Source organism: Apodemus sylvaticus, chromosome 12, assembly GCF_947179515.1.
Source record: "Apodemus sylvaticus chromosome 12, mApoSyl1.1, whole genome shotgun sequence".
Classification (NCBI taxonomy): domain Eukaryota; kingdom Metazoa; phylum Chordata; class Mammalia; order Rodentia; family Muridae; genus Apodemus; species Apodemus sylvaticus.
The window spans coordinates 60,820,447-60,843,977 of record NC_067483.1 but is presented as its reverse complement, the minus strand read 5'-3'; the positions used below and the strand labels follow the sequence as shown (position 1 = coordinate 60,843,977).

Genomic DNA, 23,531 nt, shown 5'->3' with positions numbered 1-23,531 from the left:
GTGTTGGAATGTTCCAGAGAAAGGCCCCTTTCAGGGCAGTGCTATATAAAGCTCCCAGAGGAGAAGACTGCTTTGTTCTCATTTTAGAAATGGAAAATCCCCTGCACCCAAAATTCCAAAGTCCTCTATACATGTTTTCTGACAGCCCCACCCCGACCTTGTAACGCCACTTCCAGGCAAAGCCTAACCAGGTCTAGGTTGGGGTGATCCCAGTCTCATTCTAGGGCCTTTGACGTGATCCAATGAAGAGTATCTTCCTTTTTCTCTTTATTATTTACTTGTGATTAGATATTGTGATCATTCCTGTGCCAGTCACGGGCCCTGTAGGAGACTTGATATTGTCATAGCAGAGTGTTTAATAAAGAGACTTTGGGTGTGAACGCTGGGAGGCCAGAGGACAACCTTGGGTTGCTCTTCAGGGACCATCTGCTTTTGTGGATTCTAGGGATGAGTTCAGGTCCTCGATAGACAAAGAAAAGCATCTGACCAAGTGTGCCATCTCTCTGGCCTTCGATGGTTCATTTCTGGTTGATTATTTTCTGAGTTAACGCTGACAATTTGTCCAAGATAAACATTAAAAAGACATCATAATCTTTGAAACTCTGTTTGGTCATACCTCAATTTTCAAAAAATATTCTAGAAGCCTTAAAAATGGATCCAGGCCTGGGCTTCCTACCCACCTCTAGCATCTTCTGCTGCTAAAAACTCATTGTCTAGCCTTAGAGGATGCTTCCCTCCCAGACAGCTCCTACAGAGATGTAAAGCAAGCCTTCTGCTCATAGGAAGAGCAGAGTACTGCCTCTCACGCCAGCCTTGGGCTCAGAATTTATTGGACCTATGAGGTCTTTGGCTCTCACCCACCCAGGTCTTCACTCTGAAATCCTCCTTCTAGGACACCCCACCCCAACACTGCTCACCGAATGGCAAAGCAAATTGTGACCACCCCAGTTTTGAAAATAAATAAAATCATCAGTCAAGTGTGCTGGGGGCTCTTCCAGAGGACACCAGTTCAATCCCCAGTTTACAGCCATCCATAACTCCAATTCCTCAGAATCTGAGTCCCTCTTCTGGCCTCTGTGGACCCTGCATGCATGTGGTGCACAGACACAGGCAAAACACCTAGATCATCATCATCATCATTATCATCATCACCATGAGTCTTGGAAAACACTACGAAATTTCACACAGAAATAGAAATCAAATACAGCATTTCTACTTAGATATGCTGTTATACATAAAATATGTTGTCAACAAAATGGAATCATGTTCTACAAGATTTAGAAATATCCTCACTTCACCTCACTTCTCTCCTCTATATATGATAAACATTTTTCTACCTCATTAGTTCTTCCTTCTTAAGTAGCCTGAGGACAACCTTGTATGTACACCCCTGTGCCTCCGCCTCCCCAGAGCTGACACTGCTGACACCTGGCTGTATGTACTGCTGAGAATCAAACCCAGGGCCCCTGGCATACTACACAGATACCATACCCCAGACCCTATTACTTATTAGTAGCATTTTAGTGATTATACACTGTGTGCTATAAATGCATGACAGTTTATTTCAACAGTCCTCTATTGGGACCGTTTCTATTGTGATAATTATCCTTATAAGAAAGTTATTATTATCCTGCTGTGATGGCACATGACTTAATTCCAGTGCTAGGGAGACAGAGGCTGGTGGATCTCTGTGAGTTTGAGGCCCAGCCTGATCTACAAAGCAAGTTCCAGGACAGCCAGAACTGTTACACAGAGAAACCCTGTCTTAAAAACAAAACAAAAAAAAAAAGTTATTCTTGCAATCAGCCATAATTATTACATTCTCAGCACAAATTCCCAGAAGTGAAAATTAGTAAGTGTACTAGCTGTTTTTGTGTGTCAACTTGACACAGGCTGGAGTTTTCACAGAGAAAGGAACTTCAGTTGATAAAATGCCTCCATGAGATCCAGCTGTGGAGCATTTTCTCAATTAGTGTCAACAGAGGAGAGCCCATTGTGGGTGGTGCCATCCCTGAGCTGGTAGTCTTGGGTTCTAGAAGAAAGCAGCTGAGCAAGCCAGGGGAAGCAAGCCAGTAAGCAGCATCCCTCCATGGCCTCTGCATCCACTCCTGCCTCCGAGTTCCTACCCTGTGTGAGTTCCTAACTTCCTTTGGTGATGATCAGCAATGTGGAAATGTAAGCTGAATAAACCCTTTCCTCCCCAACTTGCTTCTTGGTCATGATGTTTTGTACAGGAATACAAACCCTGAGGAAGACAGTAAGGTTGTGCACTTTATAATGACTTGAAGTCCATGTTTATGAAAAAACCAAAAGGTTGATCAACACCACCAGTTCCATACAATACCAACCCAAAACTTACCTCAAGGAATAAAAAGAACCTATTTACTATTTGCCTTGAACTAGCATGTGTGAAGATAAATTAGTAAACATCAATGCAGAAACGGTGTTGATTTATTAAAAGGACTTGCCATGCAGCTACTTTCAACAATAACATTCAAGGCATTAATCAGTTTAAAATACGATTTTAGTCTGGCCTGGTGGAATATGCTTTTAATCCCAGCACTTGGAAACAGAGGCAGGTGAATCTCTGTGAATGTGAGGCCAGCCTACTCTATGTATTTAAAAATAAATATTTAAAAATTAATATGGGGGAACAGTGGTTAAGAGCACTTATGTGGGCTGGTGAGGTGGCTCAGCAGTTAAGAGCACTGACTGCTCTTCTGGAGGTCCTGAGTTCAAATCCCAGCAACCACATAGTGGCTCACAAACACCCGTAATGACAAACAAATAATTTGGGCCAGACTGAACCAAAGAGACCAGAGAGACCAGAGAGAACAGGGCCAGAGCAAGAGGGAGAAGAGAAGGGGGTGGGGGAAAGAGCACTTATATTCTTGCAAAGGCCTTTGATTCAGTCCCTAACACCCATAGACTAGTTTTCAAGCACCTGTAATTCCAGGCCTACAGGATCTGACACCTTCTGACCTCCACAGGCGCCAGGCACACACATGGTTCACATACACACATGCAGGCAAAACACTCAAACCCACAAAATAAAATAGTGTTTTAAGGTTCTAATAAAATAAAGTAAGTATAATTGTGAGGGGGCCCCTAGGGAGGAGATTGCTCTGTCAGTAAATGGCTTGCCGCTAAGCAAGAGGCCTGAATAAACTTGGATTCCCTGCAGCCACATAAAAAACTAAACAAGTGGCACACACTTACAGTCCCAGCACCGAAGAGGCAATGGAAAGAGGGTCCTCGGGCTTACTGGTCAACCCATGTAGATGACTCTACAAGATCCTTCCTCAAAAACTAAGATGGAGGGGCTGGAGACTTGGCTCTGCTGTTAAGAGCATGAGTTGCTCTTCCAGAGAACCTGGCTTCGATTCCCAGCACCTCCACGGAAGCTCACAGCCTCCTGTGACTCCAGTTCCAGGAGATCTGACACCCTCTTCTGGCCTCCTTGGGCACCATGGGGGTATCCACAAGGTGCAGAAACACACAGACAGGCAGAACACTCATGCACATAAAAAAGAATAAAGAAAGAAAGAAAGATAAGGTGGAGAACGATCGAGAAAAAGACCCAGCCTTGACCTCCCACCCCCCTTTCATGCATGTACACACACATGTACATATATATGCATACATATACACATATAAAAAATGAATAAGATAAAATGTGATTTTAAGTTTCTGTGGAAATCTTCTGTAGCATCACTAATATAGAACCAGTGTAGAAAATAAGGTTTCTCTGTGTTTGCTTTTCTTTTCCTAGAGAATGCCAGCTCTCAAAGGACTCTCCTCTGCCCTCTCTTGGGAGGAGCTTTGCCAGCACAGCACATTCCCCTGAACTTAATCCATCTCCTATTTCATATTCCATTTCCCATCATGCCCTGGGTAAACACAGCAGCACTGACATGAGACTGCAGCCCACACTCACCCATCCCTCACTGAACTCCTATTATACTTATTGTCTGCACCACACAATTAGCACTTTATTATATACTGTCTTGTTCCCTAATTGTCTGTACCACACAATTTAGCACTTTTATTACATTCTGTCAGATTCTGTAACTGTGCCGTGTATTTTTGTCCCATCTCTCTGCCTAGATTACAAGCACAGGCTGGCAGGGTCCCCGTCTGGTCCTGTTTTACCATCTCCCACAGCACAGTTGCTGGGCTGAGCATGGATCCCCAACAAGTCCTGGTTGGTGGGAGATGAGGAGGCCAGAAGATGGTTTAATTGACTTTCTGGTGGACTTTAAACAGGCTGAGTTGTCTAGGTTTGGAGTGGGACACAAAGGAGACACCAGGTACCATTGCATCCCTACCTGTCCCTTTATCTCATCTGCCCTGAGGCTTACAAGTCATTTAGTTTCAAACAGGAAAACACAGGTATGGCAACACATGTCCTATCCAATGATTCCACAATACAACATCCTCCATCCAGCTGGGGAGATCCTGCCAGGAACTGGAAAGCAATTATTCTTGGAAATTAAAGAGACTTCAAACCTTCTGCATGGCCTTCACCTAACTGCTTGATCTTTCTCCTGTTCCTCTGAATCGAGAGGCTGGCTCCTCATGTCTGAAATGATCCCAGTGTCCGTGGTTAGGTGTGGTGTGGCTGAGTGTCTGCAGCCTGCCGGGATAGTCTTACTTTTCTCAATTTCTGCCATCGTCATGCCTTGAAGTAAATATGAAGCGTTATTATAAACAAAATAAGTATAACTGATACCTCTGTTTGCCTTACATACTCTTTGAACAGTGCCTGCCTTGGCTGTGATTCGTAAATTTGTCCCTCAGTAAGTGTAGAAAGTGAAGTCAGAGTTCTGCCCTTAATTTCTCTTCCCAGCTAGGTTGTTTCTATTTAATGGTCTGCCACAAGACATCAGGGTTACTTCTAAAGTATTAGGAGAAGGAGCACCCCACCTCCAGAGCTCACAAATCCCTGTGAGAGTCTGCGACTCTCGCCTCTGCTGTAGACACTCTGGTGAGCTGATCCTCAGGGTTGCCATGTCTCTATGACTTGGGAGTAATGTAGAAAGGTTCTGTCCCTGAGTGCCACCTGCCTTTCCCTTTCTGATCAATATGTTGTGCCACACCGAATCCTTTCATGCTTTTGTTCTTGTTGTTTATACAACTGGTAGGGACACAATAAAATCTACCAAGGAGGACAGTTGTGCAATGTGTGACTCTCCGGGGATGGGACAGGGTAGCCTGTCCAGGAAGTGCTTTCGTGGGGGTTTCCCCAACCCTGAGGCTCCAAGTGATCTTCTTAGGCTCCTCAGTAAGACCGAGGACTTGCTTACAAACTTGCACTGCAGAGTTTCCCTTTGGTAAAACTACCTGCTGCCTTTGCTATCCGTTCCAGGTGTCTGGATTCATTTGCTCTTTCAGACATGTTTATGTAGGTCAGCCACGTCACAGGCAGGGCATTGCATGCTGGAGATAGGAAAATAAACATCACATAGCCAGACTCATATTCCAGGAAAGTACACCTAATGGAGCCAGACCCTAGACCAATAGACAGTTCCCACACAGAAGATCACTATGAGAATTCAGGTCCTACCAGGCATGGTGGTACACACCTTTAATCCCAGCACTAGGGATGTGGAGACAGGCAGATCTCTGAGTTCGAGACCAGCCTGGTCTACAGCATGAGTTCTAGGACTTCCGGGGACATGCAGAGAAACCACGACTTGGAGGGGGTAGGGAAAGAACACACGCTGACATCTCTAAAATCTAGCACAAAATAAGCCACAGAAAGGACATTCTAATTTTCTTAACCTAAACTCAACTCTCTTCTACTCTGTCCAAATAATAATGGAGAAAGACTCTTCTCACTGAAAATCAGTGTCCAACTACTGCTAACACTTCAGTTCAGAGAGAGAAAGAGAGAGAGAGAGAGAGAGAGAGAGAGAATGAAATTAATTCAGGGGTCCAACTTGAGCTGGCTGTCCCTCCCACTGAGACAACTTTGTTGGATAAGGGAAGGGTTGCCCTGATTGTAGGTGCCCTTTGACCCAAAGAGAAGGGGATTACTTGAAAGCTAATTTACAGTGGTTTCAAGGTCAAGAAGAAAGCACAAAAAAAGGCCATCCTTGTTGATGAGGTATTTGTCTCCAGCCTCAGTTCCCCGCCCTAGCTCCTTAGGCTTGCAGCAGGGAACCTGCAGAAGAAAGATGATGAACATGTATCAGTTGCTTCGGAATGCAGGTGGAAAACCGTGGAGGAGAAGGAAAGAAAGAAAGTTCTCCTGCAGGTTTAGAGGAGGTGAGTTTGAGGGCCCTGAGAGCACCCTGGCCCTAGAGTGGCTGAATGGAGACACTGCCCCCTAGTGGGAGGGAACATCAACCAAGCGCCCAGAGTTGAAGAACTGTCAAAAAGGACAGCAGGGTACTTTGACGTCACCCAAAGGAGAGCAGTGAGAGAGAGGGCGTGGGAGGGGGGAGGGAGGGAGGCAGGGAGAGGTTCTCCCCCACGCTGGTCTAGGCACAGCCAATACAGCGTGAGCAGTGTGGGTCCCACCCAGACCGCAGAGAGAAAACCCAGGACACCCTGGTAATAATGAAATTGAAGTCTGGTAGTGAAAAAACTAGAGGCCCAAGATAAACATCAAAAGGAGACGACCGTGGGCTATGGAAGAGCTCAAGCACCCAGCGGAGGCTGGAGACTGGCTGGCCAGGCTGATGTCAGGTAAGCACCGGCCAAGACCGAAGCTAAATTCTGAAAAAAAAATAGTCCTTTGAACTGAGCAAAAGAAAATTCTATCTACATACACAGGAAACACTTCAGTCAGTGTTAAAAGCATCCATTCTGCCCCTGGCTCCTTTCCCAGAGAAACTGTTAAAATCAGGGGTGCTTTGCGCAGAGGCCCCCACAGCTGATGGTGACTAACACAGTGTGGTACTTCCCCATAGCTGTTTGAATCCCCTGGAATGCTAACCCCACCAAACCTCTCCATCACCATTAAAGGGTCGATGCACAGATACCAAGGACCTCAGGAGTCTCCTGACTCTCAGATTGGCACCCGCCTGTTGGCTAATGTGAGATCCCTTGAACACTGCTCCTGCCCACCCCCCAGACGTACCAATGCATACGGAGTTGTATCCCTGCGTGTGGCATTTTCTCTTCAGCACAGAAGGGATGCCTACATAAACACCTTCCTGTGTTTGGCTTTTCCCTGACTTCCTAGTCCACCTGTAAATACAGAAAATATTTGAATTAGACTTTTCTTTAAGAGGAAACACGATTCAAGCTATAGCAAGATTTCTAGCCTGAGAATGGAACACAGGAGGAAAACTCTCAAATATTCTGGGAGCTTGCCACAGGCCCAGATGAACCTGGTAAAGGGGGGCACTGCCAACAGCTCTGAGACCTGGAATCTGAGTGTGACTGCTGGCTACAAACGGGCAGTGTCCTAAAGGCTAAGGCGGTGGAGGGCGGGAGGTAGGGGGACCAACTAAATTCCTTGAAGGCCTGGGAGAGGCCAGCAGTCTCTGATCCTGCACACTATGTTAGTGTGCACACACGCATGTGTGTGCTTGTGTGTGTGAGAGAGAGAGAGAACATGAAAGAGAGAGAGAGAAAGAGAGAGAGCGTGTACCATGCTGCTTGGAGGTTAGAGGACAACCTGGGAAAGTTGGTTCTTTCTTCCACTCTGTGAGTCCTGGGGATTGGTCATCAGGTTGGTGGCAGGCTCCTTACCCTCAGAGTCATTCGAGATCATCCGTTGTCTTCTGCTTCTCAGGAAGTCAGCACCACTGGCTGTGCTGTCTGGAGTGTTTTGTTTTGAGGCAGGATCTCAGCCGGACATGGTGGCCCGGGTCTCTAATCTCAGCACTTGGGAGGCAAAGGCAGGCAGATCTCTGAATTGAAGAACACCCTGGGCTACAGAGTTCCAGGACGGCCAGGGCTACACAAGGAAACCCAGTCTTGGGGGGGAGGGTAGTGGGGCTGAGGGAGGTGCTTAGAAGAACAAACAGGAAGAGACAGTATCTCATGTAATCTGCCTTACCTGGACCTTGATGTCTGTGAACTCCTGATCTTCCTGCCTACAGTTCACAAGCACTGGGGCTATAGGTGTGTATTGCCACACCTGACACAACTTCCATCTGCTCCATTTTTATTTGGGGTGTCCTGGAGGTCCTGCTCACAGCTTTATACACACTAGGATGCCATATTTTACAGCTGAATTATACCCTCAGCCCTTATGCTCAAAACCCAGAGAGCCAGTGCTTGGGGGGAAATGGGTGTTATTTTATGCATATGGGTGTTTTGCCTGCGTGAATACCTGTGCACCAGGTACATGCCTGGTGCCTGCAGGGGACAGAGGAGGGTACAAAATCCCTTAGGGGCTGGAGCAACAAGTCATGATAAACTGCCGTACAGGTGCTAGGTATTGAACCTGGGACCTCTGGAAGAAAAGCCAGAGTTTTTAACCACTGAGATATCTCTCTAGTCCTAATATTTTCATTGATTGCTAAAGTTCCGAAAAACTAACAAGAGAGGGAAGGAGGCTGGGAGGGAAGGAGGAAAGGAGAGAGAGAGAGAGAGAGAGAGAGAGAGAGAGAGAGAGAGAGAGAGAGAGAGAGAGAGAGAGATTTCTGCTAGTGGACTGCCATCTAGTGGTAGATTTCTGCTATAGTGTGTTAAAAATAGCCCATGTGCCCTTGGGATGCTTTTCCAAACTGTGGCAAGTAGACCACACCATAGCTAGGACATGCTGCGTATTCTTCAAAATACTTTTTGCCTGTTTTTACTTGAATATTATTAAAGAAACCCGAGCTGGAGAGATGGCTCAGCAGTTAAGAACACTGACTGCTCTCCCAAAGGTCCTGAGTTCAAATTCCAGTAACCACATGGCGGCACACAAGAATCCATAATGAGAACTGATGCCCTCTTCTAGTGTGTCTGAAGATAGCTACAGCATACTTACATATAATAATAAATAAATCATTCAAAAAGAGAGAGAAAGGAAACCCTTCCAGTCAAAATTAATATTAACTTTCTCTTCTGCTAACAACCAATTGTATGTTCGTAGTCTCCCACGCTGATGCTCAAATGGCCTGCATTCTCAAAAGTTTTCCCAACTACTAGATTATTGCAAAGCAATGTATGTGACCAGTTGTCATGGATGTCAAAAGGTGTGCTATCACCGTCAACAGTGAGGCAGTGGTCTCCAGGCTTAATGATCCCTGGGATTCTTCCTTTGGCTCTGAAAGAGCACAGCAGTCCTCAGACACCTCCAAAGCTGTAGATGCTCCCACTTGGCCACCCGTCGTAGTGCTAATAGCTGCTACAGGGTGTCAACTCTCTCCCACTAAGCTGACCGGTGTTCTGGGACCACAGGACTGCCACATGGTCTGTTAGCCGTGTCTATTCTGCATTCCGTACCAACCCATACCAAGTCAACTATGTGTGAAGGGTAGAGACTCATGCGTCCCACAGAACAGAGAAGACCAAACACGCTGAGCTGCAATCAGAAGAGGAGATGTTGGCTGTTAGGGAGGGAGGCAGCCCCTAGAGAGGGAGGGTCTGAAATAAGAGTCCTCTTAACATCAGAAGGATGAGAAATCAGTGGGATGGAAAATATCCTGGGTGCGTGGAAAACTCCGATCTTGGAAAGAATTTGAGATCTCTGGGAAATTAAAGAAAGACCAGCAGGGTACAAGCTAATTCTACTTAATAAAGACGGCACAGCATTCACAAGGCCATTCAGAGCACTTGATGCTCTTCAAGAGGACTGGGGTTTGGGGGCTCACAATCATCTGTCAGTTCAGTTCCAAGAGCTCTGTGGATCAGTGAGATGGCTCAGCGTGATGATCTGAGTACTATCCCCAAAACTTCACAAGTTGTCCTCTGACCTCTGACCTCCCTACTCACATTCATAATGCCTATACACACACACATACACACACATACACACACACACACACATACAGGAATAATAATGATGGTGACAATGATAAAGTTTATTTAATAATGAAAAAAGAATGCCAGGTGTAGTATGATCTCCTTTAATTCTAGTTCTCAGGAAGCAGAGGCAGATGGATCTCTGGGAGTTCAGGGCCAACCTGGTGCACATAGTGAGTTCCAGGTCAGCCAGAGCTACATAATTGGGAGACCCTGTCTAAACTAAAGATGATTCTGGAGCAATGTTGGGGGGAAATCTGCAGGGCAGGGCACAGTGATGCTTATCTTCAATCCCAATGCTGGGGGGAATAGGCATAGTCTGTGAGTTAAGGGCTAGCCTGGTCTACAAGTGAGTTAAGACCATACAGTAAGATCCTGTCTCAAAACAGATTTATTTTGAACCTGGTATGGTTACACATTCCTTTAACACCAGCACTCAGAAGCAAAAGCAGCAAGCAAGCAGATCTCTGTGAGTTCAAGGCCACCATGGTCTGAAAACTGAGTTTCAGGAAAGAAACTCTGTCTTAACAGGAGGAGGAGAAAGAGGAGGAAGAGGAAGAGGAGAAAGAGAAGGAGGAGGAAGAGGAAGAGGAGGAGGAAAAAATGATACCACAAAATTCTGTGGTGCTTAAAATCAACAACCACAGTAGCCATAGTAACCAAAATAGAAACAACACAAATCTATCAGCTAATAAATGGGTAAATACAATGGGGTCAATCCATAAAATAGAATATTAGCCAACCATAAAAAAAATCCTCATCCTCCTCCTCATCATCATCCTCATCCTCCCCTTCCTCCTCCTCCTCCCACTCTTTCACATTCTCCCCACTCTCCTCACACATACCTCACTCACTCACTCTCTACTTGCTCTCTCTCCTTTCTCTTGCCCCAGTCTTTTACTGATACTCCAAAAGCAGGTTTAAAAAAAAGACATCATTGCCGAATCAAATTCAAAAGAATAACCATGTCCCACAAAGAATCAAGAATTACAATTGTGCCCCAAAGTTTCAAGCTTCCCCTATTCCCGAGCCTGTGGCCAAAATAATAATAATTGCAAACTTACCATTATTTAAACTTTAACTTTTGGCTTATTATACTTCAGAGCTCAGAGCTCAGAGGTCAGCTACTTGCATTTTCCTGTGAAGCTCTAATAATAAATGACACAGGCAAAGCTGCCAGAAAGAATCATGTCAACCCTTAGCTCGGTAGTTCCCCCAGCTTTCTGCTTCTGCACATTGCACACAATGACTCTCCTAAGAGTCATTTATATTTAGTTTTACTAATATAAGATTTTATACATTCTATACTTGCTATATAGGAACCATTCTCAAATATTGTGCAAAACTTATTTCATAACTTCAATGTTTTTTTTTCCTTTCTTGGGGTCCCAGTGTTGACTCTATTTCTTTTTTCTTTCTTTCTTTTTTTTTTTTTTTTTTTGAGACAGGGTTTCTCTGTGTAGCCCTGGCTGTCCTGGAACTCACTCTGTAGACCAGGCTGGCCTCAAACTCAGAAATCCACCTGCCTCTGCCTCCCAAGTGCTGGGATTAAAGGCGTGCGCCACCACCGCCCGGCCTCTATTTCATTTTCTAATATTTCTTCAAACTTTCTTTGCAAGCTAAACATTAATCTGGAACTACCATTGTGCAGTTATTACATTGTTTCTAAGATGAGAAAACACAGCATGCACCTGTGCCATTAGGACTGTGCTGTGCTGTGCTGTGCTGTTCCCCAGACCTCAATTTTTAATTGTTTAAGAATCATTAAATCAGGCAACATCTAGTTTCACAGAATTTACCCGAGCAGAAGAAGAAAGAAGTAGGAAAGTCAGATATAATTGAATAATTATGCACACCAAGGCCAGCTGAAAAGCAGTCACACACCAATGAAATCTATACAGCCATTGTCCAGGGCTAAGGTTAGGAGAAATGGGAACAACTGTTGTTACAAAGAGCTGCCGTGGGCTGCAGAGAAATCTTCTTCCAGGCCTACTGCAGGCAGTCTCTTATCTCAGATGGCAGGTCCCCTGGAGGGATGTGTCTCCTGCTTCTCAAGGTCCTAAACACCATCCATTTTTACAAGGAGCTGCCTCGGGCTACTGAGATGTCTCCATCCTGGCCTGCTGCTGGCAGTCCCTGTCGTGGTATTCTGTCCCCAGCAAGTTCCTGACTCTAGGTGCCTGTCTTAAGTTTCTACTTTGGCTTCTCTCAGTGGGATGTGACCTGAGATATGTAAGCCAAAGAAAGCCTTTCATCCCCAAGTTGCTTTTGGTCATGGTATTCTATCCCAGCAATAGAACCCCCTCACTAAGATAACACATAGTTGGGCATCATGGCGCATGCTTTTAGTCCCAGCACTAGGGAGGCAGAGGCAGGAGGATGTCTCAGTTCAAGGCCAGCCTGGTTTAACTATGGAGTTCCAAGACATCTGGGACTACATAAAGACCCTGTGTCAAAAAACAAAGTAAACAAATAACAACAACAAAAAAGACAATGGATTCCATCTTGACATTTTCATGCATATATAATATTAAGCTTTATTGATAACTACACACACACACACTACTTTAACTCCACCCCACTGGTCCCTTCTCCCCTCAGATAGCACCCCTTACTATTAGATCTAGGTTCCTCGTGTGAGGGATATTTTTCTTTGTAACCCCCCATCCTTACTTTCTCTTGCTCCCCTCTCCTCCCCACTCCCTTTGAACCCATTTCTTCCCCACCATAGTCCCCTCCCACTTCCATGTCATAGAAATGTGTGTATATGTGTGTGTATGTGTGTGTGTGAGAGAGAGAGAGTTGTAATGCAGATACATACATACATACATACATACATACATGCATACATACATACATACATATTAAAGGAAATGTGTCTTTGTGAGTCTGGTTTATTTCTTTTAACATGATGATCTCCAGTTCTACCCATTTTCCCATAAATGCCATAATCTCATTCTTCTTTATGGCTTATTAAAAGCATTACTTTTTTTTTTCTAACCCATTTACCTGTTGACATCTAGACTGTTTACAGAACTTGGCTCCTGTGAATAGCTGATCAGTGCCGTGGGTATGCATGCCTCTCTGGTACATTCCCACTAGGATCACACTAGGATCACATGGTAGGTTTTGTTTGGTTTTCTTTTCAGGGGGAGTGCAACCAGGTCTTTCATAACCTAGGCTGACCTCGATCTCATCTTCCTACCTCTGCCTGCCAAGCGCTGGGATTACAGGCACGCAGCCCCACACCTGTGTGGTATTCCATATTTAGTTTACTGAGGAACTACTATACTGATTTCCACAGTGGCTGCACCAGGATTCTTCTCTTAATACATCCTCAATGACATTGGTGGGGGAGGGGGTATCTCCTTTCAGATAAAACTAGTTTGTGTGTCAAGTTAACATAAAACTAGTGAGAACACGGCCTTATATATATTAAGAGCCCCCACACAGCCCCTTTTATATAGCATCTCACTGTGTAGCTAAGGCTTCATGACTCTCTCTGCTTTCCGAGGATATTTCCATTCCCAGCAGTTACATGGTAACTTAACAACTGTCTGTAACTCCAGTACCAGAGTACCTAATGCCCTCTTCTGGCCTCTCTGGGCACTGCATACATGTAGTATGCAGCAGTAACCATACCCACAAAATAAAATAAAATAAAATAAAATGAAATAAAATAATTAAACGTTTAAAATTAAAACACACCAGAGAGAGAGAAAGAGAGAGAGAGATGCACACACTCATACAAAGAACCACAATGGCATCAAAAAGTACTTTGCAAGCTAGAAAGAAAGCATATTTTCCCTAAATAAAATAATAGGCATCAGCCATGGCCTTTCATGAGAGATTGAGATTGATTTGCATCATCACAAGACAGCTGTTTACAGCTGTTTTTGGTTTCTGAGCAAAGATCCTTGTAGTAGAAAGACTTGAAGACCCAGGCATGGGTGGGGCAGTGTAGCTCCAACAGCCAGTGCGCAAGCCCCAGCACGCATGAGCCCCGGATTTGATCCCACACCTGGAATCCCAATGTTAGGGAGATGGAGGCAGAGGAATCAAGCTGTTCTAGACAGAGTTCAAGGGCAAATTCATCTTTCGGAGTCTCTAAAAACAACTTCATGTTCCTGAAAGTAGAGGTGTAAAGGTGTTTTGGTTAAAAAAAAAAAAAATCCTTGTTTCGGCTACTCAGGCCTGATCTTCCTGCCGCTGGGCCCGGCTGAGGAGACTCTGAAGCAACCCAGAGGTTCTGCCCAACTCGCCCCGCTCAAGACACCTAGGCGGCATATTCGCGACAGGCTGGACTCAGTTACATCCGGTTCTCCCAGATCTGTGCAAAAGCAGCGAGGGACGCCCTGAAGTCGGTGCTCAAAGCAGCGACTGAGAAGACTCGGGGCAGCAGCATAAAAACTGAGAGGGTGAGGGAGGAGTAGCTGGTGAAGGAGGAGTAGCTGAACATGCCTGAAGCCTGAAGTGCTGAGTCTTCAAGGTAAAGCACGTGGGCGCCTGTCCTGGAAGATGGAAACCAACCTCACTTCCGGGGACGGACTACCCATCTTGTTAATAAATTTACTATGCTAATAAATTAACATGGTTCACTTTCAAAAAAACAACAACTTGTTTTTCTTTCAAAGTCTTTCAATTACGCACCTGTCTACACAAATAGGAGCTAATTCGCACACACAAACACACACACACACACACAAATTATTATTTATATATATGTATATGCATATGTATATACATATATAATCTATGTCTGTGTCTGAGTGTATGCCGGAGAACTGGAGTTCCAGCTAGCTCAATTCCAGCTGGGAATTGAGACCACCTTCCTGCTAGGGATTGAACCCAGATCCTCTGCAAGAGCAGTAATCCCTTTTAGTGATAGGAAATCTAGTGGTTAAAGAAAATCGTCTCTCCAGTCCATAATTGTTTGTTTGTTTTGTGTGTTGGTTTTTCAAGACAAGGGCTCTCTGTGTAACCCTGGCTGTCCTGGACCTTGCAGACCAGTCCACTTGGGCCTGGAACTCAGAGATCTGCCTGCCTCTGTCTCCCAGGGCTAGGATTAAAAGCGTGCACAACCACCGGTGGCCTGTAATCCACTCTTAAAATCTCACTTCTCTTTTCCTATGAGACAAAGAGCAGGGCTGGAGCAGTAGTGTCAGCCTAGAGAGTCAAGCAGCTCCTGGGCAGCCACTGTGCTCCGTACATTTGTGACACAACATCTCACATCCAATGCAACCAAGGCTCGCTCTTGCAGAACCTGAACGGGAGAACTCCAGGACTCAGAGTAGTAAGTACGGTGGGTGTCAAAAGGTGTAGGAACCCCCGAGCCTTTCCAAAAACAGGCTCCGGCCACACCCAGGAAGGAGCAACTAGTGCATAGTCTCGGGATTCCAGCCTGAGAAACAGCGCCAGGGTTCGGCGTGGAACTACAACCCCCAGGCTCCCCGCGCGGCCACACGTGGTCCCGCAGCCCCTGAGATAAAAGCGCAACGGCGCTGCTCGGTGGAGATCCGGCCCCCAGTGCACAGACAGAAGCAACCCGGTGGCCAAGGTGAGCGCGCGGCGCCGCCTACTACAAGAGTGAAGGCAGGTACGTTGGGCAGGGAAGCTCGGGGACTGTGAGGGCGACCCTGCCGCCTGGGGCCAGTGACACTCAGGGATTCTTTGCAGACCGTGTAGCCTGGCCTCCGGGAACCCTTGTCAGAATTGGTCTCTTAAGCCTTTGAGCAGAAGGGAATTTAGCAATTAACTGTAATATACCTATCTCTTATAGAAGAGGTTGCTTGTATTTCGTGTTTTGTGTTTTTCAATGTGTACATTTCTAGTTTACCAAGTATCTCTCAAGTCATTTTCCTTGTTCGCAACTACATCACTTCCCCCTCCTCCCTTTTAAAACTTGGCGGTTTTAAAAACCAACTTTTGGTCTGTGTTTTTGGCATTCCTACTTGCGGATGTAGGTGTGAGGTTTCCAGGGTGCTGCCGCCACCCCAGCGTTTCAACAAGAACATCCCAAGTTCACTTTAAGTCATGGGTGCGAGAGCATTGCGATTATTTGCTCTTAATTCAAATGAAATATTTCAAAGCATAATACTCCCAAGTTGATCTTGTATCTCTGATCCTCCTGCCTCCAAGTGCCTTGCAGTCTTGGACAGAAATGAACTTATATCCTACTTATAACGTTGGGGTTTTTAATGAAAAGCAACAGTGAAGAAGGAAATCTGAAGTTAAATAATTTTCAGTTTGGAGGATCAAGGAATCCTCTTTTATCTTCTTTTCTTTCCTTCCCTTTTCTTTTCTTTTCTTTTCTTTTGTTTTCTTTTCTTTTGTTTTCTTTTCTTTTGTTTTCTTTTCTTTTCTTTTCTTTTCTTTTCTTTTCTTTTCTTAAGACTAGGTATCTCTATTATATAGCCCTGGCTGTCCTGGACCAGGTTAGCCTTGAACTCGCAGATCTATTCCTTCTCTGCCTCCCAAAAGTTGGGATCAAAGATGTGTGTGGCCATGTCCTGCTGAATCCTCTGGGTTTTGCTGTTTTGTTTTGATGTCCTTGAAACTGGATCTTGCGTAACTCAGGCTGGTCTCCACTCTTAAGCAGCCGCAGATGGGTTTGAACTCCCAACCCTCCTGCCTCCACCTCCAAGAGGCTGGTCCTCTGATGCAGGGTAATTCCCTGACTCTTAGAGTGAGTTTGAAACGTGAAAATCACTGAAGGGATGGAAGTGGGAGACAGATGCTATGGAGCAAAGACAAGCCACAGGGAAAGGCAGGCGGTGACCTCAGGAATGGGTTTAAACAATACATCCTAGGCAAGAAGAAACCTTCCAGGCAGGCCAGGGAGTTGACGTTATCTGACTAGGAGAGAGACAAGATTAGAAATGTGGGTGTTCTGGGGGTGTCACAGTGATTGCCAGCACCCCCTTTCCCCCTATGTTTTTAACTACTCAAACTGCATCTAAGTAGTGATTCATTTAATAGCTTTCAAAGACTTATAAGGCTTCCGGATCAGAACTTAAAGGACGTTCTTATCAAATATGAAATAGATGCAGCCAGAAGCACAAGAAGATGGGAATCTAGGTAGGCAGAGCCGACCATTTGATCTAGGATGCTTAATGCTGACTGGTTCGAGCACTCAGCTTATCAATTTAACCTTCTTGGACCTAGGTAGATGATTACCGATCCAGATAAAAAAGTAACAAGGGGTGAGTCACAAGACAGGCAGGAGAGGGGAAGGAAGAAATTCCAGATAAGAAGATAACGGAGTTTACGAGGCTTGGGACCTCTGTGCAGAGTTTTTCAGGGGAGGCAGCGGTACAGATAACTGTTCCCACTAGACGGAACTTCATAGAGAGCACTGTGCATGTGCCCGGCACAGCCGTCAAATGCATTGTATCAGTTCGTTCATTTTGCCCTGTAAACCTAGTGACTGGTATCCTCACTACAGAGGGATTAAAGACGGATAGAGAGAAATGGTGGAGCCGAGATGCAGTTTGACTCCAGGGCTACCCTGTAAGGAAAGGGAAGGACTTGAGAACTAAGATGTCAGCTCACTGTGGGTATCTTGGGTTAAGATCGATCGCTGTAGGGATCTTACAGGTGGAGACTTGCAGCGGGAGTTTCCATCCTGGCTCTTTCCCAGGATGCTCGCTTCCTCTGTATGGGAACTATGTATTGGGTCTTCCACGGTCCGACGGTCAGGTTCACTCTGCCCAATGGAAAACTCCATCAGTCCCACATGAACGAATGGAATGAGGCGCCCTGCTCTATCAGGGAGTATCTATCAGGGAATTTGCCATCAGGTTCAGTCCAAATGTTTCATTCAGTCACCTATGTAGTAGTCATCACACAGGAGCTGAAAACCGGGTGTTGGCTGGACAGTTGGCTCAGAGGTTAAGAGTCTGCTCTTCCAGAGCTCCTGAGTTCAATTCCCAGCAATCACATGGTGGCTCACGACCATCTGTACTGGGATCTGGTGTTGTCTTCTGGCATGCAGGTGTACATGCAGATAGAGCACTCATATACATAAAATAATAAACCAAAAAATAAAATAAAGGAGGAAAGAAAGAAAGAAAACTGGGTGTTAACTGGGGTGTAGCTTAGTTGACTAAGTTCATAACGTGCACATAAACCTGGGTTTGATCCTGAACCACAAAAAAAAAAAAAAAACAGAGCAAAGCGTGGTGGCACATACATTTAATGTACAGCTTACAAGTAGAGGTTGGATATGGTGGCACACATCAATAATTCCAGAAAGACAAAAAGAGACCGAACAGGAGCTCAAGATCACCCGCCAATACACAGTGAATAGAAGCCAGTATGGCTTACAAAAAAAAAAAAAAAAAGGCAAAAAGCTCACTAGCTTGCTGCCAAGCCAGACAACCTGAGTTTGGTTCTGGAATCTACACTGTGAAAAGAAAGAACCGACTCCCACAAGTCGTCCTCAGACCTCTGCACGTGTGTTGTGTGTGCCCTGAAGACCTAGACACATGCACAATAAATGTTAAAAAGAAAAGAGACCCCCCCCAAAAAAGTCTACAAAATAAATAAATCAGGTTTAGAATCTCAGAGGATACTTGGTTAGTTGGAGATAGCTAATGATTCACTGAAATCTCTACTCACTGGGTTTTGGTGGGATTCCAGCTTAAGATGTGAGTAGAGACAAGAATTCTGGGGCTGGAGAGACAGTTAAGAGCACTGGTTGCTCTTCCAGAAAACAAGGGTTCAATTCCCAGCACCCTCATGGCAGCTCACAATTGTCTGTAACTCCAGGGGATCTGACACTCTCACACAGACATACATTCAGGCAGAACACCAATGTATATAAAAAATAAATCTTTAAAAAGAGAGAGAGAAAAAAGAGCGCCTTCTTTCTAACTATATTCAATGTAAGTAATAGGGCAATCTTATACAGTTGAGGCCCATGAGTGGAGCTACGTCTCCAGTGCTGAGTCCACTGGATTTTCCTCCTCTTCCTCCTGAGGTCTGGGTTTCTCCAGCTCTCTATGTAACTAAAATGGAAGGCCTTCCAGATAGTATTTTCCCAGGCCCACCCTCTCTTTGTCTTTCAAGTTTCCCCACCAAGGCAGTTTGGCTCTAAATCTTTACATTTCTCTACTTGTTCTAGGTGTTTCTATCTTGTAAGTTTGTTTTACAGTTCTAAACTGGGAATGAACTTTGGCCTGGGAGTTGGATCATTAATTGGCATTCCTTGAAGAAAGAGAGTGATGACACTGTGTTTTCCAGACCTTCCAGCAGCCCGATGGCCTTCCCTAAGAAGAAACTCCAGGGTCTTGTCGCTGCCACCATCACTCCAATGACCGAGAATGGGTAACTATCATGGGGGCCAGAGGGGCACCTGTCCCCAGTCACTGGAAAGGCCAGACGCTCCAGTAGTCTCTGCAGTATGCCTGACCTCTTAAGTCAGAAAATGGCTGGCCATCATCACAGCGGAAAAGGAAGAAGGAAGGAAAATCTCCCGGTGCCTTTAAGCCCAGATAGGACCAATGCACTAGAGGAGAATCCTATCTTAGCATGCGTACTGTCCAGGCCCCTCTAGGGATTCTGTCATTTTGGACATTTGCATCACTGGGTGGCTGGCAGTGCGGCTCACTGTAGAGTCTGAGCTTGGGTTTGATCCATGAAACTTACCACACAAAAGTGGGGGCGGGGAGGGGGGTGTGCTGAAGAGATGGCTTGACTGGAAACGTGCTTGCTGCACAAACGTGAAAACCCAGATGCAGATCACCAACATCTGTGTAAAAATCAGGTCATCCCAGGATGGCAGTGGTAGAGACAGGGGGATCTCCGGGTCTTGCTGACAGAGCCCGTCCATCTGAGTCAGCAAGCACTAGGTTTAGTTCAGATAGTGCCTTCAAACATAGCAATAATATAGCACAGAACAGTTAAGGAAGACACGTGAAGTTAGCCTCCAACCTTCATGTATGTCTATGCACATGTAAACATGTGCCCATGTACACATATGTTCAGAAATGTGCCCACGCCATACTACACACATCCATGAAAACACATGCAGTGCACAAAGGAAACAAAGCAAACTGTTCACAGACTTGCCCTAGGATGTGTATTACTGTGATGAACCCATCCATGACTGAAGGCGAGCTGGGGAGGAAAGGATTTATTTCTGCTTACGCTTTGTATCACAGTTCACCATCAAAGGCAGTCAGGACCGAAACACAGACAAGGCAGGAGCTGATGCAGAGGCCATGGAGGGAGGCTGCGTAGTGGTTTGCTTCCCTCTGGCCTGCTCAGCCTGCTTTCTTTCTTCTTTTAAAAAAATATTTATTTCTTTATTTTATGTATATGAGTACACTGTCGCTGTCTTCAAACACACCAGAAGAGGGCATCAGATCCCATTCTGGATGGCTGTGAGCCTCCATGTGCTTGCTGGGAATTGAACTCAGGACCTCTGGAAGAGCAGTCAGTGTTCTTAACCACTGAGCCACCTCTCCAGCCCTTGTTTTTTCTTTCTTTCTTTCTTTCTTTCTTTCTTTCTTTCTTTCTTTCTTTCTTTCTTTCTTTCTTTCTTTTTTTTTTTTTTTTTTTTGGTTTTTCAAGACAGGGTTTCTCTGTGTAGCCCTGGCTGTCCTGGAACTTACTCTGTAGACCAGGCTGCCCTCGAACTCAGAAATCCGCCTGCCTCTGCCTCCCAAGTGCTGGGATTAAAGGCGTGTGCTACCACCGCCCAACTGTTTTTTCTTTTTTGAGACAGGATCTCTAGACATAGCCCTGGCTGTCCTGGAACTCACACTGTGGACCAGGCTGGCCTCGAACTCATCACCTACTTCTGCCTCCCAAGTGCTAAGATTAAAGACACAGCTTTGTTATAGGCAAATCTTGGAGGCCTTTTTTTTTTTTAAAGTCCTACTTTTCAAATGACTCTAGCTTGTGTCAAGTTGACATACAATTTTCAAGAACAGGTATCGTAGGAGTACTGTATGCTGTGAGAAAGAGCAAGACATCAGCAAGGTGGACTCATCAGACATCTTTCCAGTCTCATTTAGAAACTGATGGGGAGGTGAGGGAGGAGGAAGGAGGGAAGACAGCCCCAGGAACAGCTGATGGTCGTTGAGTGTCTTGACTTCCAGACACAGCCTGTGGCAGCTCCTCTGCCTGCAGGATCAGATAATGGTCTTGCACTATGTGATTCTGCACTATGCATAACTCCTCCTTGGACACCTGACACAAGGGGAGCAGGCACTTCCGCTTCTGAGCGTTACTGACCCATCGGAGGTGAATTCTGGCTTCTTTTAGCTTCCTCCTCCTGTAAGAAAAAAAATATATTACCGGACCTACATTGTAAACTGATGAGCACTAGTAAGATAATCCTTACTACAGAGCTTGGCCCCCGCACTTAAGACAACGGGTTTGAGTTGTCACTGTGGCAAGAAACAAGGATTAGAGGAAGATGGACTAATTAATACTCCTCCTTAAAAGGCCTTTCTTCAGGGAGTTCTATTCCTGTGTGTGTAAACCTAATAAGAGCTTTCAATTCTTATTCAATTCTCATTCATTTGGAGCCCAAGACTCTACCCATCCCTCCTTGGTCTAACTTGCTGAAGTGTTATATAGATCACTCTGCTGGCTAATGAATGGTCTTTGTTTTCTGTTACGCTCTTCTTCCACAGCTTCTGGGGGAAAAGGTTGAAATCAGCTCTTTCTCTAGGCCTCGGCCCCTTCTTGCATAGATAAGCAAGAGGCATGTGACTACACAAGCTGGCTAGATTTACTTCCTGCTACGAGGGAGGGCCCGTCTGTGTCACAGCTCAGCAATTCTATCCACTTCTCGCTACATTAATCTCAGAAGTGGATTCTCCAGACAGCCTTACTTTTCCTCTGGGACACCCCGGGAGCCCCTGTGTGTCCTTCCCTATTCTGCTGTTATCTGGAGGCACATACCTAAAGGACTAGAGATAAGTAGCAGGTCTCTGGAGCCTAGGGGTAGTTATGCTCACCTGCAAATTCAGCTCTTGGGAGAGAAAGGCGAGGGAATCAGTCAGAATTCACCCTTCTCAGTGAGTGCAAGGACAGACAGACTAAGCTATGTTGACTCTTTTTTCTCTCATTGCTTGCTCCATCAAAATACTCTTGATGACAGCAAAGCTAGAGAGATGGCTCAGTGGTTAGGGCACTGGAGAGATGGCTCAGTGGTTAGGGCACTGGTTGCTCTTCCAGCCCTAGCACCCACATGGCAGCTTACAACTGTGTGTAACTCCAGTCCCCGCATCTGATGCCTTCTTCTGGCCTTTAAGGACACCAGGCATGCACATGGTGCACAGAACTACATGCAGGCAAAGCTCCCATACATGTTCAATAAATAAATCTAAAAAAATTAAAACAAACAAAACCACTTGTATACATGCAAAGTTTAGAATATCCAAGAACAAGTGGACATTAACCTATTTAGCCACAGGAAAATCTGCCCTTCTGATGTGTTTCCAGAACATTACTTCTAACAGGAAAGGCACTGGGAATCTAACATTCTCACACATGCAAACCTACCCAGATAACAAGCACACAGACAAAAGATAAAACAAGCTGTCCTTCATCTCCTGTGAAGGAAGACTTCGGCCATACAATCTCTGGTGCTTGAGTGGCCACCGTAATCTGTAAGTGGTTCTCTAGAAAGATTGCCTTGCTGTGATGACATATTCCCAGGCACCACTCTAGTTAGGTTGGAGGACAGAGGACAGCAATTGTCCCTCTGGGGGATGTCCAGTAAGAGAACTTCAAAGAGTATTCCACTCTGCACCTGGAAGAAGGGTTGGAATGTCAGAAAGTCCCTGCTTCTGAGGATTTTTATAACTCCTTAGTTCAAAGCTCTCAGTGTGCTAAGCATCATAACCTGGAGTATCATTTCCTATTCCCTAACTCCATCCAATTGTGACTTCTTCCTTATTTCTCTTTTTTTAAAAAAGCCTAGAGGCTCCCCCTCAGTGACTCCATGGTACTCTGTGTAGACCTTTTTTTTTTTTTTTTTTTTTTTTAGATTTTATATGAGTGCCATGTCACTGTCTTCAAACACACCAGAATAGGCCATCAGATTCCATTACAGATGGTTGTAAGCCACCATGTGGTTGCAGGGAATTGAACTCAGGACCTCTGGAAGAGCAATCAGTGCTCTTAACCACTGAGCCATCTCACCAGCCCCTGTGTATACCATTTTATATTGCATCAAATTTATCTTAGGGTTTTACTGCTGTGAACAGACACCATAACCAAGGCAACTCTTATGATGGACAACATTTAATTGGGGCTGTCTTACAGGTTCAGAGGTTCAGTCCATTATCATCAAAGCAGGAACATGGTAGCACCCAGGCAGGCATGGTGCAGGAGAAGCTGAGAGTTCTACATCTTCATCTGAAGGCTGCTAGCAGATACTGGCTTCCAGGCAGCTAGGAGGAGGGTCTTAAAGCCCACACCCACAGTGACACACCTACTCCAACAGGTCCACACCTCCTAATAGTGCCACTCCCTGGGCGGAGCATATACACATCATCACATTGACTATTACAATACTTCTTTATTTTATTTTATTTTATTTATTTATTTATTATTTATTTTTTGGTTTTTCGAGACAGGGTTTCTTTGTATAGCCCTGG

The 23,531-nt window shown here is 45.3% G+C and overlaps 1 protein-coding gene across 2 annotated transcripts in view; it reads left to right on the top strand.

The window, feature by feature from the left end:
- Positions 1-15,066: 15,066 nt before the first annotated feature.
- The window catches only part of Npl (N-acetylneuraminate pyruvate lyase), a 43,980-nt gene continuing 35,515 nt past the window's right edge, over positions 15,067-23,531 (top strand). The window contains exons 1-2 of one of the 2 annotated variants that reach the window (XM_052200773.1): positions 15,067-15,205; positions 19,156-19,239. In XM_052200773.1, the coding sequence (XP_052056733.1) occupies positions 19,172-19,239 (68 nt within the window). In that variant the 5' untranslated portion in view covers positions 15,067-15,205; positions 19,156-19,171. The other variant, XM_052200772.1, reaches the window with a different exon arrangement.